This window comes from Sebastes umbrosus, chromosome 8 (assembly GCF_015220745.1).
Source record: "Sebastes umbrosus isolate fSebUmb1 chromosome 8, fSebUmb1.pri, whole genome shotgun sequence".
Taxonomy (NCBI): domain Eukaryota; kingdom Metazoa; phylum Chordata; class Actinopteri; order Perciformes; family Sebastidae; genus Sebastes; species Sebastes umbrosus.
Genome location: NC_051276.1, coordinates 30,317,146 through 30,337,584, shown reverse-complemented (window position 1 = coordinate 30,337,584; position 20,439 = coordinate 30,317,146). Strand labels below are relative to the sequence as shown.

The window sequence follows — 20,439 nt, the reverse complement described above, 5'->3', positions numbered from 1 at the left end:
CTATGCTGACCTGTCCTGGTTTTGCCCTGTTTTTTTAAAAGGACTCACACAAAGCTGTTGGATGCCTGCTAATTCTTGGTTTGAGCTTAATGCAACATCTTCCAAAATCCAATAACTTTAAATATTTAACATTTTAAAGCTACTGTACTTGTGCATCATGTTTCTCCCTGCTCTCCTCTTTTAAAAAAAAAATGGCCATAAAGTATGAGGCTCTATTCCAATTATCTTGTTAGTAGGTACAGATAACTGCTATGTTTGAAACTGATGTTTTTTTTCTCCAAATGCTACTTAAGTACTTCAGGTGCAACATGAGACAACATCTAAAGCATTAACTTTGATAAATTCAGTGTAGATTAAAGCTTTCAGAGATGCCATCAGTGCTATTGGTTATGATTACGTGTTAAATGTTATTTTCAATGCCAGTAAGAACAATCAAGGAGTTTTGCTTAAAGTATTTTTCTAGGTTAACAGGTGATGGCCATTGAGCTTATGATGTGTAGATCTCATCATTATCTATGTGGCCTACTCAGAGTGTGACATGGCATGACATTCAGGTAGGCTATATTTGTCATATAAAGATCTGTAATCTATGTTTTTAAAGCATGTCTCAATTCAATATACTCATTTAATTTCAATACTGTTTTCCAGTCAGTCTTGTGTACAGATTAGGACTGTCAATCAATTAAAATATCTAAGCGCGTTTGATTGTCCATGATTAATCTTTTTTCTATCTTTAGTTAGTATTTAATACTCTTATCAACGTGGGAGTGTACAAATATGCTGCTTTATGCAAATGTGTGTATACATGTATTATTGGAAATCAATTAGCAACACAAAACAATGACAGATATTGTCCAGAAACCCTCACAGGCACTGCATTTAGCATAAAAAAATATGCTCAAATCATAACATGGCAAAATCAAGCCCAACAGGCAACAACAGCTGTCAGTGTGTCAGTGTGCTGACTTGACTATGACTTGCCCCAAAACTGCATGTGATTATCATAAAGTGGGCATGTCTGTAAAGGGGAGACTCGTGGGTACCCATAGAACCCATTTACATTCACATATCTTGAGGTCAGAGGTCAAGGGACCCCTTTGAAAATGGCCTAGGCAGTTTTTCCTCGCCAAAATTTAGCGAAAGTTTGGAGCGTTATCTATCCTCTTTTCCCAACAAGCTGGTATGACATGAGCATGAGCCCGCTACAACGTCTGGATTATGTTAATGTAATAAAGTTATCACGTTAACTTTGACAGCCCTAGTACAGATATTAGAACAAACAGGCTAATGAGGCCTATTTTAGAGTAAGTGTTCTCAATATATTTACAGTAAGGGAGCTCCATCAGGTGACAGGGAAACACATCTAAGTGCCTGTTCAGAAAGATGGACAAAAACTTTTAATTAATACAATTATTAACATATATATATGAATATATATATATATATATATATATATATATATATATATATATATATATATATAAATATATATTATATATAAATATGTTATATATATAAATACATATATAAATATATATATATTTATATATATATTTATATATATATACACACACAAGATGTATATAAATATATATATAAATATATACAAGATATAGCTCCATCAGGTGCCTGTTCAGAAAGATGGACAAGAACTTTGAATTAATACAATTATTAATAACATATATATATATATATATATATATATATGAATAAATATAAATATATATATATATAAATATGTTATATATATATTATGTATAAATATGTTATATATATATATACAAGATTTATATAAATATTAATATATACAAGATTTATAAAATATATAAATATATATATATATATATATAGCTCCATCAGGTGACGGGAAAAACATCTAAGTGCCTGTTCAGAAAGATGGACAAGAACTTTGAATTAATACAATTATTAATAACATATATATATGAATATATATATATAAATATATTTATATAAATATATAAATATATATATATATATATATATATATATATATATATATATATATATAAATATAAATCTTGTTTTGGTGGACTCTTGGAGCCCTTTCAAAGTCCCTGGGGAGTCCCTATAAACCCCTTTTCCATAGTCATGTCTCAGCCACCCACCATGCCAAAGCACTCTTAGCAGCACCACCCCTGAGACAACAGCGCCACCGTGTGTCCGGAGGAGCAGAGTACCGGACAGTGACACAGCAGGAGGCGGTGGAGGAAGAAGAGGAGGAGGAGGAGGAGGAGGGGGGTTAGCAGCGAGCCAGACCGGATCCTTCATGAGGGAAGAGGCCAGGGACAGCCAGCCAACCAAACCAGCCCCGGCTTCTCCTCACTAATACTATTCTGCATTGCAAAGCCAGGCTAGCCCGAGCAGGGGGCTGCGCTAGTGATCGCAGGAGGATGTCCCGACATGAAGGTAAAGACATGAACGCAGAGGAGGAGAGGATTGTGTGTGATTAAAACCCCAGCTAACAGTAGCTATAGCTAGCTGTCTTGTTTTGCAGCCCATCCTAAGCTAACTAGTGCTAGCAGCAAAGGGTGCAGTGTAATTTCGTAGTGGATGCATTATGGCGGCCACAGAATGTGTGTCCAAATCCAAATGCAGTTTTATGTTTCAGAAAATGTGACCAAAACAACGCTGACAGAGAAGCGGAAGAAGCTAGTTAGGGTTAGCTTAGGTGTGCTAGCTAGCCTGCCTGTAAGCTCGCTGGTATAATAGGTTATGTAGGTTAACGTTAACGAGCTGGAGGTGGGAGTGCCGAGAATAGGAAGCAGCGAGTCCCAGATGGTGTTGCAGGGTCTGGGGAGGCTTGTCTTCTCGTTAGGCTTGTTTTAGCCTCCTTCCTGGTAAAAAAGTTGGCCTTTTTTAGATTTCGCAAAGCTAACATGTTTAGCAAAACCCAACACCTCAACCTCGTCCTTGTGGCCAACCTTGTTGGGATTGAAGTTTGGTGTCAAGGAAAACGTCAGCTAACGTTGTCAGGATGTAGTTTGAGTCTGTAAAAGTTGTGAAGAATACTACAGCTTGTCTTTGTGAGCTAACTGGTTTATTCGTGTAATGGTTAGCCAGCAGCAGCGAAGGTTAGTCAGGCCCCTGGGCGGCCTTACACTTGTTTAATTTGTCATTTAAAGATCTATAAGCTATGTTTTTAAAGCATGTCTCAATTCTATATACTCATTTAATTCCAATACTGTTTTCCAGACAGTCCTGTGTACAGTTAAGGGCTGTCAATCTATTAAAAATAAATGCAAATTAATTGCAAATTCTTTATCTTAAGTTAGTATTTAATCCTCTTATCAACATGGGAGTGGACAGATATGCTGCTTTATGCAAATGTATGTATACATGTATTATTGGAAATCAATTAACAACACAAAGTAATGACACATGTTGTCTAGAAACCCTCACAGGTACTGCATTTAACATCAAATAATGTGCTCAAATCATAACATGGCAAACTCAAGCTCAACAAGCAACAACAGCTGTCAGTGTGTCAGTGTGCTGACTTGACTATGACTTGCCCCAAACTGCAAACTTTAATGCTCTTATCAACATGGGAGGGGACAAATATGCTGCTTTATCCAAATGTATGTATATATTTATTTTTGGAAATCAATTAACAACATAAAGTAATGACAAAAATTGCCCCTGGGCGGCTTTACACTTGTTTAATTTGTCATATAAAGATCTATAAGCTATGTTTTTAAAGCATGTCTCAATTCAATATACTCATTTAATTTCAATACTATTTTCCAGTCAGTCCTGTGTACAGTTTAGGGCTGTCAATCTATTAAAATAAATGCAAATTAATTGCAAATTCTTTATCTTAAGTTAGTATTTAATCTTCTTATCAACATGGGAGTGGACAAATATGCTATGTTTATGCAAATGTATGTATACATGTACTATTGGAAATCAATTAACAACACAAAGTAATGACACATTTTGTCTAGAAACCCTCACAGGTACTGCATTTAACATCAAATAATGTGCTCAAATCATAACATGGCAAACTGCAGCCCAACAAGCAACAACAGCTGTCAGTGTGTCAGTGTGCTGACTTGACTATGACTTGCCCCAAACTGCAAACTTTAATGCTCTTATCAACATGGGAGGGGACAAATATGCTGCTTTATCCAAATGTATGTATATATTTATTATTGGAAATCAATTAACAACATAAAGTAATGACAAAAATTGCCCCTGGGCGGCCTTACACTTGTTTAATTTGTCATATAAAGATCTATAAGCTATGTTTTTAAAGCATGTCTCAATTCAATATACTCATTTAATTCCAATACTGTTTTCCAGTCAGTCCTGTGTACAGTTTAGGGCTGTCAATCTATTAAAAATAAATGCAAATTAATTGCAAATTCTTTCTTAAGTTAGTATTTAATCCTCTTATCAACATGGGAGTGGACAAATATTCTATGTTTATGCAAATGTATGTATACATGTATTATTGGAAATCAATTTACAACACAAAGTAATGACAACTATTGTTTAGAAACCCTCACAGGTACTGCATTTAACATCAAATAATGTGCTCAAATCATAACATGGCAAACTGCAGCCCAACAAGCAACAACAGCTGTCAGTGTGTCGACTTGACTATGACTTGCCCCAAACTGCAAACTTTAATACTCTTATCAACATGGGCAGGGACAAATATGTTGCTTTATGCAAATGTATGTTTACATGTGTTATTGGAAATCAATTAACACAAAGTAATGACAAATATTGTCTAGAAACCCTCACAGGTACTGCATGAGTTAACATGCTGGTTACAAGTTGTGAAGAATACCACAGCTTGTCTGAGCTAACTGGTTTATTCGTGTAATGGTTAGCCAGCAGCAGCGAAGGTTAGTCAGGCCCCTGGGCGGCCTTACAGTTGTTTAGTTTGTCATATAAAGATCTATAAGCTATGTTTTTAAAGCATGTCTCAATTCAATATACTCATTTAATTTCAATACTGTTTTCCAGTCATTCCTGTGTACAGTTTAGGGCTGTCAATCTATTAAAATAAATGCAAATTAATTGCAAATTCTTTATCTTAAGTTAGTATTTAATCCTCTTATCAACATGGGAGTGGACAGATATGCTGCTTTATGCAAATGTATGTATATATTTATTATTGGAAATCAATTAACAACACAAAGTAATGACACATGTTGTCTAGAAACCCTCACAGGTACTGCATTTAACATCAAATAATGTGCTCAAATCATAACATGGCAAACTGCAGCCCAACAAGCAACAACAGCTGTCAGTGTGTCAATGTGCTGACTTGACTATGACTTGCCCTAAACTGCAAACTTTAATACTCTTATCAACATGGGCAGGGACAAATATGCTGCTTTATGCAAATGTATGTTTACATGTGTTATTGGAAATCAATTAACACAAAGTAATGACAAATATTGTCTAGAAACCCTCACAGGTACTGCATGAGTTAACATGCTGGTTACAAGTTGTGAAGAATACCACAGCTTGTCTGAGCTAACTGGTTTATTCGTGTAATGGTTAGCCAGCAGCAGCGAAGGTTAGTCAGGCCCCTGGGCGGCCTTACAGTTGTTTAATTTGTCATATAAAGATCTATAAGCTATGTTTTTAAAGCATGTCTCAATTCAATATACTCATTTAATTTCAATACTGTTTTCCAGTCATTCCTGTGTACAGTTAAGGGCTGTCAATCTATTAAAATAAATGCAAATTAATTGCACATTTTGTTATCTTAAGTTAGTATTTAATCCTCTTATCAACATGGGAGTGGACAAATATTCTATGTTTATGCAAATGTATGTATACATGTATTATTGGAAATCAATTAACAACACAATACAATGACAGATATTGTCCTGAAACCCTCACAGGTACTGCATTTAACATAACAAAATATGCTCAAATAATAACATGGCAAACTGCAGCCCAACAAGCAACAACCACATTTTTTATCTTAAGTTAGTATTTAATCCTCTTATCAACATGGGAGTGGACAAATATGCTGTGTTTATGCAAATGTATGTATACATGTATTATTGGAAATCAATTTACAACACAAAGTAATGACAACTATTGTCTAGAAACCCTCACAGGTACTGCATTTAACATCAAATAATGTGCTCAAATCATAACATGGCAAACTCAAGCTCAACAAGCAACAACAGCTGTCAGTGTGTCAGTGTGCTGACTTGACTATGACTTGCCCCAAACTGCAAACTTTAATGCTCTTATCAACATGGGAGGGGACAAATATGCTGCTTTATCCAAATGTATGTATATATTTATTATTGGAAATCAATTAACAACATAAAGTAATGACAAATATTGTCCAGAAACCCTCACAGGTACTGCATTTAGCATAACAAAATATGCTCAAATCATAACATGGCAAACTGCAGCCCAACAAGCAACAACCACATTTTGTATCTGAAGTTAGTATTTAATCCTCTTATCAACATGGGAGTGGAAAAATATGCTGCTTTATGAAGATATATGTATATATTTATTATTTGAAATCAATTAACAACACAAAGTAATGTCAAATATTGTCCAGAAACCCTCACAGGTACTGCATTTAACATAAAAAAATATGCTCAAATCATAACATGGCAAACTCAAGCCCATCAAGCAACAACAGCTGTCAGTGTGCTGACTTCACTATGACTTACCCCAAACTGCATGTGATTAACATAAAGTGGGCATGTCTGTAAAGGGGAGACTCGTGGGTACCCATAGAACCCATTTTCATTCACATATCTTGAGGTCAGAGGTCAAGGGACCCCTTTGAAAATGGCCATGCCAGTTTTTCCTCCCAGTTTGAGTTGGTTAGAAGTTGAGTAAGGTGAAGAATACCACAGCTTGTCTTTGCTTGTGAGCTAACAGTGAAGCTAACTGATTTATTCGTGTAATGGTTAGCCAGCAGCAGCGAAGGTTAGTCAGGCCTTGGGTGGCCTTACAGTTGTTTAATCGCACATTTTTTTATCTTAAAGGTCCCATATCGTGCTCATTTTCAGGTTCATACTTGTATTTTGTGTTTCTACTAGAACATGTTTACATGCTGTGATGTTCAAAAAACACTTTATTTTCCTCATACTGTCAGCCTGAATATGCATTGTAATGTAAATCACCTTACAGTTTCCACGTCTGTGTTGTTGTTGTAAACTAAACTGTCATGAAGTTATTTTATGTCTTGAGATGTTGTTACTGTCGTTAACGTGTCTGCAGTCAGGATCCCGGGTGGCACTAAGCTTTAACAGCTCGCTAGCTATGAATGAGACAGTTTAGACAGCCTGGTGTCATACAATACACCGAGACTGCACGACTGTCCAAGTCAATCAAGAATTGCCTGAGCTTGAACACACATAAGAGGGTCCCGTTTACCCCCATGTGACACACAAGGTTAATATGCCTTATATATATACATAGTGTTGGAATGAATATAGTGATGAGGTTGGCTTTATGAATGAGATAGGTGTTGTGAGTGTAGTTGTATTGAAAGGTGAATGGGGCAGACATTAGTCAATTAGTCTGCTGGTCACTCCAGAGTAAGAGGATTGCAACAGGGGGGGTGGATACAGTAACATACTTGTAATACATGATGCAATGCAATATCCCTGCTGTAAGTACCCAGTGTGACCCCTTTGATGTTCACTTTTGACCATACTTGCCAACCTTGAGACCTCAAAAATAGGGAGCATTTAAAAATTAAAGCAGGGGGGTCTAAGCAAATTTGAGTTTCATAGAATTTGTTTCCTGTTTTCTAGTGACTTTTAAAGAATGAAAATAAGTACACTGCAACAGCATTTTAATGTTAAATTCCTGAATAATTCTCCCCTCTAGCGTGAATTTGTGTGAATCTAATATTCATCAGTTTTTATTCATTCATTCATTTTTTGCCCCTGCTTGAGTATTTCTTTCTCTTAGTTCTCTCAATTTCCCTCTCCATCTCTCACTCACTGAAGGCCCTTTCAGACAATGCAACAACAGCACCACTGCGCTCTAAAACCCATCATTTCTAAAGGCTTGCGCCATGCCACGACGGCTTTTTGCTGCTTCGAGCAAAGCCGAAATTTGGGCGTGCCACAAGCGCAGCTCAAACTGCGTTGTGTCACGAGCATCTCTGCCACCAGGAAGCAACATTTGGTGTAGCTTTATTTTTGTACAGGTAGAAACAGTAGGACTTATTCTGTACAGTGACCGAAACATGTTGAGATAATGAAAAGGAAAAAAGGTGTGAAAATTTACCATAAATTGGGAGAAACGCAGGAAAATTATTGTGACCCAGGGAGGAAACCGGGAAAGGGCAATGAAAAACAGGAGTCTTCTGGGAAAATCGGAAGGGTTGGCAAGTATGGTTTTGGCTGGACTGTGTCAAAGAAGGGTTGTTTCTACTTCATGGTTATTTTTAAGGCTGCTGATACTGAAGGTATTTCCGTGCAATGATTTTTGATCATAGTGTTGTGTTACAATCAAACACAGACATCCAATCCACCTCACCCATGTGCATTCACCACCATGACAAAAGGAAATATACAACCAAACCAACAAAATATAAAAAGTCCAACAAAACTGTAATACTTTGCACAGCACCAAAATTCAACTTCTCCTACAGCCTCATTTAAAACTCAAAGTTACTGTATATGGATGTAGTATTTATTGCAGGACTATCTTATTGGATTGCATTATATTTTGCAGGTGGTCATGTTCTGTCCACCGCATGTATAATACCCTTTTTGCAAGCATGCAGTTACCATTCTGTTAAAATGATACTGTATACTTCTTGAATAGGTATGTTTTGAAGTAAACCTTTTTTTGTATAAAGTAAAAATAAGAAGCTTATATTCATTGTAATTCATTCATTGATTATAAGAAATACATTTCTTGGTTAATTTTGATCTGAATTGTTTAAGGAAATCCCAGTTGAAACAATCTAATGTCAATGTTTAATAAGAACAGAGAAGAATACATTCTTTATATGATCTTTAAAATCAGAAATTATGAAACTTAACTATCTGTTATATATGCTGTATTGATCAACACAAATGAAGTTGACTTATATGCAACATCTAATGTGTCTTTTCTCCTGTCATGTGTTATCTTTCTTCCCTCAGGCGTGAGCTGTGATGCATGTTTAAAAGGCAACTTCAGAGGTCGACGATACAAATGTTTAATCTGCTACGACTACGATCTGTGCGCGTCGTGCTACGAGAGCGGTGCAACCACAACCAGACACACCACAGAGCATCCCATGCAGTGTATATTAACCAGAGTTGACTTTGGTAAGTAGAATCGATATTCGCGTCAAGCAGAGTACCTATCCAGGTTGTGAAAATATGGAAAGTGTGTCAGTATTATGATATTTGTTGATAATCCACTGACAATCAGGCAGGAAAATTCAGATGTTGAACACAATGTATTCACATTTTGCTGCATCTCTACAGTTCACTTCTAAGATTAACCTCAAACCAGACACACCGTATCTATAAAGTGATTCTCTAAGTGGTTTATCACCTCAATGTCAGAGTGCTTCTGAGTCAGACATTATTGTAAGCTGAGAATCAACATTGAACTATCAAAAATAAGTATGACTAAAGAAGGAGTGTGTGTATGTGCATGTGGTGTGATGAGGTGATCATGGGCTTCACCAACACATGATCTTGAGTTTTTATACAGGGGTTTTCAAAGTTTGTGCAGTGATTCACAAATACTCAAGAACTGGCATGTCATAATACAGATAAACTCCTGATACTGGAAGTCTTTGGAAACCACCCGTTGGTGGCTTTAATAAGCCCGCACAAGTTAAACTGTTACAGTGTAGGTTATCTTTTGCTGTCGCTGGCTTTTGTTTTCAGACGGGAAGGCTGCTCCCAAATGGCTTAGTGGTGATTGATGTGACCCAGACAGCCTTAGGGGTTTTTAGGAGTGTGTTATTGGGCTTCTGGTCTGATTTTATCTCTATATAAATAAAAGTGTTTGTAGTGGCAGCAATTGGGATGGAGATATTCCAATCCAACTAGACCAGACTTACTGTAAATTTAGTTCCTATTAATAATTTGTGAACTTGATATAACAGCCTGTTCTCATTCCCAGGGCGTTAAATACCAAGGCTTTGTCACGGCCGTCTGCATTCAGTACCGCCGCCCCTTTAGCATCGGTATGAAATGCACCAGGCGTTCCTTTAACTATAATGTAAACCGCGTCAACAACAAACGCTTTGAGAAAGTGCACCGGGAGTGTGGTGGCGTAGTTTAAAGAGCGAAAGAGACACACTGTGCAGGCGGGAGGGGAGGTGGATGGTGTCCGACAAACACAAGGCTTTCATCCAGGAGACCACTGTTCATGTCCCGTACGTCACGTGGCAATCAGCTGTTCGTTCGTGTCCCCTGTTCACAACGTTCAGTGTCATTTTCAATGTACAATGGTAGTAGTTTTAAGCCCAACCATGTAGGTCTTTCCTAAACCTAACTATAGTGGTTTTGATGCCGAAGATAAAATGACACCAAGGGGCGTGACAAAGCAGTGGCATGTGACGAGTTGGGATGATAAAGTGTTGGATATTACAGTGGATGTGCTATCACCTCAAATGTAGTTAAATTATGGTTTTGATTGACCGTTTTTTTTTTTGTTGTTGGACGACTTCTACTATTATTTCATACATTGGTGCTGTGAAATATGTTGGAAACGTTGGAAATTCTGTTTTTCAATCTGTTGAAAAAAAAAATACAAACTGTTGCTGAAAGCACAGCAGAAGGTGTAAGCTCATAAAGATTTTGCGGCTGTTGTTTTTTCAGTGTCCCTGTTGGTCCTCCACCAACTAAACCAACAGTTGATCTCAGCATATTTACACAAACAGTTTAATGGTAGAATTGAAATAAAATTGTTATTGTTTTGATGAGGAAATAATTAAGAAAAGCTGTCATGTGAGCCATATGTTAGACTCTTTTTACGATTGTATTATTATTAGCTGTAGATGGGCTTCTTAAAAGATGATTTTATATGCAGTAGGCAAGGAAAGGTGTATCACAAACTGCTTTCTTTAAAGCTGCACTTATCAATCGTTTTCATATTGTGTAAACCACAGATAATTAGCCTGTCAACGTTACACTTTTGGTTCAGTCTCCCCACTGTCATTGGTGTTGTTTGTAGCAGATAAACCCACAGTATCTAACCTGCCCAACACCAAATAACAGCCAGACACAGTTAGTGACTAGCTGGTGAACAAAATGGAGCATTTCTCAACAAAAGAACCAGATATTTCCCTCAGAAATTGGTGGAGATCAAAACAGAGCAAGCAGGAAAGTAAAAATAATTAAAGACTTCTTTGAATGAATGCTAATGGTGCTCTGTGTCTGCTTGCTAACACATTCACCAGAGCAACTTTATAAGGTGATAATATGTCAGTGTTGTGTTAATGGCTTGTTGAAACTGCCCCCAGGTTGATTTTATGTGAGTCGGCTAGGGAATGTTTGGTTATTAACCGTTCCCTGTAATGTGGCCAGGCTAAAAAATGCTGTGGTTAACCAGAAGGTTTCTCTCATTGTCTGAATTGAACCTGTTTACTAATTAATCTTGTCCAAATAGGCTTCAACATGACTTTTTTTGTGTTAACATCCTGGTAAAATACGCCTTCTGAAGCTTTGACTTTCTGTTATTGTCTAACTTCCTTCATCTGTGGCAGCTGTGGTTCTGTGCAGGAGAAACACTGCAATGGACCTTATATCTAAATCACTGTTTCTGACTGACTGTCCATCTCGATTCCCCTCCAGACCTGTACTACGGTGGAGAAGCGTTCTCAGTGGAGCAGCCTCAGGCCTTCACATGTCCCTACTGTGGCAGGATGGGCTACACAGAGATCTCCCTGCAGGAGCACGTGGCTGCAGAGCACACAGAGACCTCCACAGAAGTGGTACGTTCACATGCCGCCATCTATGAAACCTTGATTGCACAGATCTTAAGACCTGGAAACATTCACATTCGTGTTGATTTTCCTCACATACCTCAGCATGTTTTCTCTATTGAGTACATTGAATCCGTTCCCCCACCGGAAAGGGCTGTCTGACGGCGAGGTAAAGTAGCTGTGGACGGGAGTAGCAGAAAAATGTCCTTTAGCCACCCAAAAAAAAAAGTGAACATCAGTTTAAGTGAAAGCTATATTTAGAATATTTTCACAGCTTTACATCGCCATCAGACAGCACTTTCTGACGGGGAACTGAAGCCACTATATCGCTGTCTTCAAAGTAGAGATGTTCCGATACCATTTTTTCCTTCCCGATACCAATTCCGATATCTGAACTTGCAGTATTGGCCGAAACTGAGTAGGTTTGGTATCGGTATTGGAACAACTCTACTTCAAAGCCAGCAAACCAGACTCCATTGAGTCATTTTACATCACAGAACACAGGAGTTGCTGGTCTACCGCTGCCTCGATCAGTTAGTTTGTTTGTGATATTGTGTGACTCTCGGATCCGAACTAATGTGGCGTCCACACAGAAGTACATTGCTTAGCTTCTGTGCCAGTACTCCTGTCTGCTTCTACAAACTGGGAGCATGCTGACTGCCATCTAAGTTACTGTAAAACACACTGACTATGGATAAGGAACGTCATCATGCAGAAACCTATACTAAAACATTCATACTTGAATGTTTGGATTTGAATACACAAGTAACACCACTGTGAAGCTACAGAATGATATAAAAACCTCAAAAGTATGCTGTAGAGTTTGTTTACATCTTAATTGTCGTCTTGCTTCACAATGTCAGTCAAAGCCTAGTTCTGATGTCGGCTTCTGACGCTGCAAGTAAAACTGAACTGCTAGTGATGTCAGGTAGAAGAAAAACAGTGAGCATCTATAAATAGAGCTGCACAGCCTGACAGATAGCAAGAAAACACTGGTTTGAACTGCTGAGAAACAGTTAAAAGAACCTCAGCCCACGAATTGTACACTTCTCATTACTGCTGATGTTATTCCAATGCATGAACATTATTCTTCCTTCCTCTGATTTCCATTCATTTTAGAATCATACGTAAATCAACTTGTAGCTTCACTCGTGCACTCAAACACCCAAACACAGACTATCAGTGAAATGATTTTTGGGCTATCTCTGTTCAACTGAGTCATTTTCAGTCAGAACTCACATCAGCAGACCTGCAGCTATGCAGGAAAGGTGTTGTCATTGAGTGACTATTCGTGAGTAAATGACTGTCAGGGTTGCCAATTAATATCCAAGAGTGAATAACTTAAGACAGGCAGCAAGCGTAGTGTGAATCATAACGTAGTTCATGACCTCAAATATTGTTCTAGTTTGTCAAGTTGATTCAAATTTAAAAAAAGATTGTTCGGCAAATACTTCACCTACTTGTTCTTACTAATACTGGAAGTTAGCTAGACAAATGTAGATTTTAAGCATTTTAAATACAAGAACTTAACAAAATAACATGATGCTTTTTACAGAATCCATGGTATAACAGTACAGCAGCTCATATGTCATTCTGTTTAGCAGCTTCCACCAACAAATTAAACCAAAATCGATCCGTGCCTTCAACTTGATCTCATATCTGTTGGTGTTTTGACACTCAACACAGAACTGGAGCTGTCCTGAAATTGCATCTCTTCATGTTTAAATCAGGCCTTTGTACAGTCGATATTTGCCGATCTCAGAGTTCGTTCAAGAGGACGCAGCACCAACTGCTGACTGTTGAAGTGTGCTGATGTTAACGTGTGCGCTCTCTCTCTTCCTGTCCTCTAGATCTGCCCCATATGTGCAGCGCTGCCAGGTGGCGACCCGAATCATGTGACAGATGACTTTGCTGCTCATCTCACACTTGAACACAGAGCACCCAGAGACTTGATATCCTTTTCAAATAGTCGTCATCCCCACCCCCAATCACACACACACACACACCTCCGCAGACATAACCTGGCTGCTGAATTGTGTTTCTGTCAGTTGTGTGAAGAGAAGCAGATATTTCAAGGATTCTGTGTGGAAACTATTCGGATATTTTTATACAGTATATGCTACGTGATAGAAGTGATCTGTGTCATCCAGATTGCTTTGTCATTTTAAAGATTAGCGCACCGGGGAGGCGTCTGTTCAGTGGAACTGACATTTGTTGACATTTTGCTGATAACAGTAAACCCTCCTGTGGTAGTTTTCCAAATCACCATGGTGGGTGAACATAAATGAGGCCAGAATATGTGCAGTAATGATTTCATAGCTGTTGTGCTGTTTTAAATTAAATTATGTTTCTCACGCCATTGTGACAAACTCTAATATGGAGGCTTCAGTCAGATGGATCAGTTGGTTCGCCACTGCTTCGACGCAAAGAGGATGAAAAACAGAGTGGAGGCCAAGTGAGCTCATCTTCATGTTTTCCTTCAAACTTGCTTGTGTGGCCTTGTTCTTACTCTCGTCCTTTGAGAGTGTTGCTAAACAACAGATCAAATTCAGTTGAGTATTGTTTCATGTTTTTGTTTCAAACGTGTCAAAGATGACTAGTGGACATTTGCAGTTTTGATGGTTTGTAGGGCTGTAGTAATTCAGTCTGGATCGATATTGGTGATACTGGCCTGATTAAACGGATCGGATATCGGCTGCGAAATTACAAGCTTCATATGAGTATGTGTATATGAATTTTACCCAGTGAGATGTACAAATTGTAGATTTAGCACTGGTATTGGATTGGTACTTGGTATTGACGGATACCATGAGTTGAAGTATTGGAATCTGTACCTGGAGAGAAAAAGCTGTATCGGTGCATTTTGCATTATTTTTATCTTCCGTTCTACTGTCACACAAACACAATGGTGAGATGACGCACATTTCTGCAGAAGGCAGTAATAGTTACAGGCACAAAAAGTAGTAATTTCAATTACGATTTTAGCTTCCAACGATTATGAAAACAAGATAATTGACAAAACGATTATTGTGCCGCATTCCGTTTTGCAACCGCGTTCTCGTTTTGTCTTGTGTTATAAATCCAGCGCACCCCTTTCCTTTACAGCGTAAGAAGATCCCCTCATGGGACCTCTCCCCGGCGCTGGCTCCACCTTAGTGGTGCACCGCGACCAGCTCTCTGTCGACTTGGAAGGCCCTGGGTGAAGGAAGCGCTTTACAGCACTCCTCGCCTCGACCTCGCCGCTTAGTGCTCACTGTGCCCTCTCTATTGACTAAAATAATCGGAATTATGATTTTTGCCATAATCGAGCAGCCCTAACTGCAAACGATGCAGGGGATGTTTCATTGGAGAAACACATTCACATGTGGTTCAGTTTGAATCAGACCAGTTGGAAAGACGGCAACTCGAACATTTCTACTAAAAAAAACTATTCTTAATTACTATGACATCATTCGAACTTGAGGCTCTGCTCAAGTGTTTTACTCAATTATATTATATTCTAGAAATGCGTATGCAACCCCTTCAGTCCTTTAGGTTGAATATACAGTTTTATATAGGAATAAACCCACGTGACTGAGTTGACTCACTGTACAAGTTGTTCAGGAGGAGAGCCACAGAAAGGAGGGCTTGTTCTGTTCAAGGATTTGTTATTTATCAGATTGTGTAAAAGGGGTTGAAATGGCAGCATCTGTGTTTGCCTGGCAGGAACCAGCTGAAACACTCGGAGTACTGCTGCTGCTGCCGTCTATTTATAGAGCGCTTTGAATAAGTGCTGTTGAGAAAACAAAAGATGCAAAAATGTAGTTAAATGAGGCACAGGCAGAACAAGTGCATCCTGAGCTTCATAATATAGGGCCGTAGCTTTTGTTTGTGGGCGGTGTACTCAGTGTGGTATCATGTGCATGGGTTCGTGAGAGCACCATGCAAATTCTATTAGCAGATTGCAGCTGGATCTGAAGGCCTGAGTGTATTTCAAGTTGATTAATACATTTGTCGATTCACAGAGAATTAATTGTTGACAGTCAATCTATGCCTAATATTTGCTTGTTCCAGCTTCTCAAATGTAAGAATATAAATATATCTTTTGGTTTTGGACTGTGGGTTGGACAAAACAAGCAAATTCAATTTATAGGCTTGGGCTCTGGGAACTAATGGTGGGGTATTTTTCATAATTTTTGTAGATTTAAAGTGTAAAATTAAAATTATAATGAGTTGTAGCACTATTATGCTCCTGATTTGTTCCTTAACGGCGAGCTTCACGATGAGTCCAGTGGTGTGCGGCACGTGAGGAGGATGTTTCACCCTGGTCGTGGGCTGGGTGGTCCACGAGCCCGCAGGTCTAACATGCACTTCACCAGCAGCACCACAGGGGGGCTCTCCACCAGCCAGAGCTCCTCACAGAGTTCCAACTACAGCAGAGAGGCCATGGACCCCATAGCAGGTCAGTCACACAAGAAGTCATGTTGACACGGTAAACCCATGCTGACATGTATGATACAGGCTCCAACTGAGGAACACCGCTGCAGAACAAGAAGCTTCTTGTTCTCAGTACTGAAAACTATTAAAATCAGTATCACACAGCTACAACTGCAGGAGGTCTGACATACAATACATTGGTGCTCAGTACTTAGTCTTATATAAATAGTGTCTCACACATGCAGATAAATTACCTGCAGTTGCAGAGATATTATACAGGCTTGGTCTTAAAGGTTGTCTGGATAAAACTGATGTGTGGGCAGAGTTGTTGCTGTGGCAATTCCTTGTTTATCCTGTTCCCAATTTTAATCCGGTTCAGTGCTTGGCATTCGCCATGTCAGCTCCAGCTGTGCCATAACGAGGGTCCCTGTTCAGTCCGCCTCACAAATAGCCTCCTCACTAATGACCCGCTATACCTGCTGGGATGTTTACCCGACTGGTCCAGTTTTAGCCCTAAAAGCATCACTGCTGAGGGTCTTATCATACTGAACATGTGTGGGTCCTTTGAGTTACAGTGCTGTACGTTTGATTGTGGATCAGAGGCTGCACAGCGGTCCTACTAGATTGTTGTTCTGTGACAGTATAGCTCATTAAATGGTAGTTTTTAGGGATAAACAATGTGACCAATTTTACATATTTACTTCTTACGTTAAATTGACAAAACAAATTCTTAAATGTTGTATTTTGATTTTGAACTATCAACAGTTTGCACATGAGATCTTACTGTCTGGTAAACTGATGTACAGGCTGTCTGATGAGACTGTTTTTCAACACTAACTAGTGTTAATGGTGCAGCTTATTAGCACAGGACTGCACAGGCTGTTAGTTCTTACCTTGCACAATAAAAGTCCAAGACATATACGCTGCATCACTGCTTACCTAGGGAAACTTAAATTCACTCCTTTGCTAAAATACCTTACATACTGTATGCATTTATCACAAAACTACATGCCGGTGTTTATTATGGATGGTCTACCAGCAGACATCGATCTGGCACGTTTTAATTGTGCGACAGCAATGACATAATGGCACAGAGAAAATGACCAGAGTAGTGTCCGAAAGTGTTTTTTCATTTTGCCGATGAGCTCACTATATAGTCCTCTACATAGAACTCCCTGGATAGTGAGTAGGGAGTAGTGAATGAGTAAATGACTTCGGACACAGCCAAAGTCTTTGCTCCTTGTTGCAATCATCATTTTCTGACATTAAGCCCTTGTCTTTTCCATCTTGTTCCTCCAGAGCTTCTGTCCCAGTTGTCAGGGGTGCGGCGTTCGGCAGGCGGACAGCTCAGCTCGGGCCCCTCGGCCTCGCAGCTCCAACAGCTTCAGATGCAACTCCAGCTGGAGCGCCAGCAGGCCCAAGCGGCGCGTCAGCAGTTGGAGACGGCCCGAAACGCCACCCGGGGAGGCGGCCGAGCCAATGCAATCCTCAATACCAATTCAGCCGGGAACCCCAACTCCAGCGCCAACCACAATACCAACCCCAGTCCTAACCCGGGTCCACCTGAGTCCAACACACAGCATACTGCACATAGCTCCCAGTTTCTACTCAGCAGGTGGGATTCTTATTTCCTGCATCTGCTTTAAATGTCTTTACTTTAAATTGCCTTGGATGTTTGACCTTCACTGAGTATTTTTATGATCTTTTTTTATTCTCTACTGTCACCTGATTTGTTATCCTTCCATCCTCCTTATTATCAACTGTTACGTGCTCCCCTCTAGAGCTGCAACAATTAATAGATTAGTTGTCAACTATTAAATGAATCACCAACTATTTTGGTAATCGATTAATCAGTTTGAGTAATTTATCAAGAAAAAAATAGTCAACATTTTCTGATTCCAACTTCTTAAATGTGAATATTTTCTGGTTTCTTTACTCCTCTATGACATTAAACTGAATATCTTTGAATTGTGGACAAAACAAGACATTTAAGGACATCAGCTTGGGCTTTGGGAAACACTGATCACCATTTTCTGACAGTTTATTAGACCAAACAATTAATCGAAAAAATAATCTACAAATTAATTGACAATGATAATAATCATTAGTTGCAGCACTACTCCTCTCACCTTTCTCATTACTGTTCAATCTCTTGTGCCTCAGGCTGAGCGAACCGCGGCTGTCGGAGGCCGAGCGGCAGGCGTGCGAGGCCCAATGGGCCGACAGGAGCCTGTTTGTGACGGAACTGCTGCTGTCCACGCTGCTGCCCGACGAGGACGCCTCGGCCTCCTCCGACGACGACGAGGACGACTGTCACGGCCTGTTGCGGAATTTCGCTGACTTCGAGGCCATGGGCTGTGTTGAGGTCATGACCTTGGACGTGGCGCTGGAGAACCTCAACCTCAAGGAGATGACCCCGGCTACCAAGACGACGAAAACGACGACTAAAACAGCACCAACGAAGAAAGAGCCTCCCGCACCGCCCCTTTGATGACATGGCCACTCCCTCCCCTCGAACCACCATTGTACGCGGCTGACTGCGGAGTCGGTCCAACTGCCAATGGATGACAAAAAAGACTGCAGTTCTTTTTGGCTTTGTTTTATTATTATTTTTTTCTCAGTGATTGTCATTTCAGCTCTGTCGCTCCCCACTCAACCCCCATGTTTATTACGTTGTGTACATTGAATAAAAGTAGTGAGACGAGAGAATGTGAAAGCAAGCAAGCGTGGTGGGTGCGTGAGAGAGAGAAAAATAACTATATAAATATATTATAGAAAAATCTATATGAAAGTTGATAATCAATTCCACATAACCCGTGTTTCCTCTAGCAGAAAACGTAGTTAGCTGTTTTTAAGAGACGAACACGTCACACACTCACCCAGGGAGAGGACGCAGACAGAAACCTCTCCGGTAAAATCGCTGCTGTGTATTTATAGTTATTAATTAAAGAAGTGCTTGGATGGTTTACCACAACTTAAGCATGAGCTTAAATCACCATGTGCCCATTTTTAACTGCACAGTCACCATACGGGGAGGTCTTTCTCTTTTTGTTCAGACACCTGAGTAACTGTAAATTAACGGTGCTGAGTGCCACACCTCTGGCATTTCTGCTCCACACACACACAAACAGACTGATGGCCGTGTTTGGTTACCTTCATGTCCCCCTCCCCTTTGTGTGACATCACCTGTTTTGGGTCATGTGACCTTGCTTTATATCGACTGTGGGCACTTTGGTTTTGAATTGCATATCCAGTGTCCATTTGTGTACACTACAGATGCTCTACATAAAGGCGTTACACAACTCAGAGGCAAACAGAGATGACACAATCTCTTCGGTGTGACCATTTTCAGGCCTTTTCTAACATGGAAGAAACACGACCTGGTCTTCACACGGTTGTTTTTTTTGTTTTTTGTTTTTGTTTTCCCCCTCTCTCTCTTTTATGGAAGACCAGACGCTACCTTCTCAAGCTTCCCGTGATCTGAAATTAATCTTCTCTCCATTACTCATGAATGCAAAGATTACTCATCATGTGACTTGAAGGAGAGAATCCTGTATTGCTCTTTCCATTAATTTCTCTCAGTCAAAAAAAAAGATCTTTGTATGCCTCCACTGCTACCTGAAGAAATGCAATGTATGTTTTTTGGCTCAGCGAACAAGCCAAATCACAGGGTAAACCTTTCAGTTTGGAGGACAATAAAAATGTTTTGGATGGAAATTAACTAACCCAATCCTGCTCTCTGGTTTGTGTTTTTACTTTAAATATTTTTTTTTTTCTCAGTTGCTAACTTCTTGGTGAGCATGTACAGCATATGGTAAAAAAAATAAACACATATCTTACAGGTCAAGTTCAATCTCAATTAGTCTTGTCATCATCTCCTGATGCATGTCCTCGTTCACAGCAGCAGTGCAACATCAGATTAACATGATTAAATGACTAAATTAAGTACAGGGGGACTGAAATGAAGGATGACAGAAGGCTTTAGGTCCCTGTAGAGCTGAGATACTCAACTAACGGCCTGTGATATGGTGCCGGGTGGCCCGCTGAACATTTTATAATTCACAATGAAAATAAATGAATTCACAATGGGGAATTGTTTGTACTTTGAATGT

The 20,439-nt window shown here is 39.4% G+C and overlaps 1 protein-coding gene across 2 annotated transcripts; it reads left to right on the top strand.

Annotated features, from left to right (window-relative positions):
* The first annotated feature begins 2,173 nt into the window (after positions 1-2,173).
* On the top strand, positions 2,174-20,171 carry LOC119492759 (E3 ubiquitin-protein ligase KCMF1-like). 2 transcript variants are annotated; one of them, XM_037777472.1, is made up of 7 exons: positions 2,174-2,427; positions 9,126-9,293; positions 11,781-11,920; positions 13,762-13,863; positions 16,160-16,352; positions 17,627-17,942; positions 18,491-20,171. In XM_037777472.1, the coding sequence occupies exons 1-7, from the start codon at positions 2,412-2,414 to the stop codon at positions 18,816-18,818; spliced, it is 1,263 nt and encodes a 420-aa protein (XP_037633400.1). In that variant the 5' UTR covers positions 2,174-2,411; the 3' UTR covers positions 18,819-20,171. The 2 variants fall into 2 exon arrangements, with proteins under 2 accessions (XP_037633400.1, XP_037633401.1); XM_037777473.1 differs by having other exon boundaries at positions 2,180-2,427; positions 16,172-16,352.
* The last annotated feature ends 268 nt before the right edge of the window (positions 20,172-20,439 follow it).

Coding starts and splice junctions, on each gene's coding strand:
- LOC119492759 (XM_037777472.1), top strand. Junction 11,921..13,761: donor CAGAGACCTCCACAGAAGTG/GTACGTTCACAT, acceptor CCTGTCCTCTAG/ATCTGCCCCATATGTGCAGC. Junction 13,864..16,159: donor ACAGAGCACCCAGAGACTTG/ATATCCTTTTCA, acceptor TTGTTCCTTAAC/GGCGAGCTTCACGATGAGTC.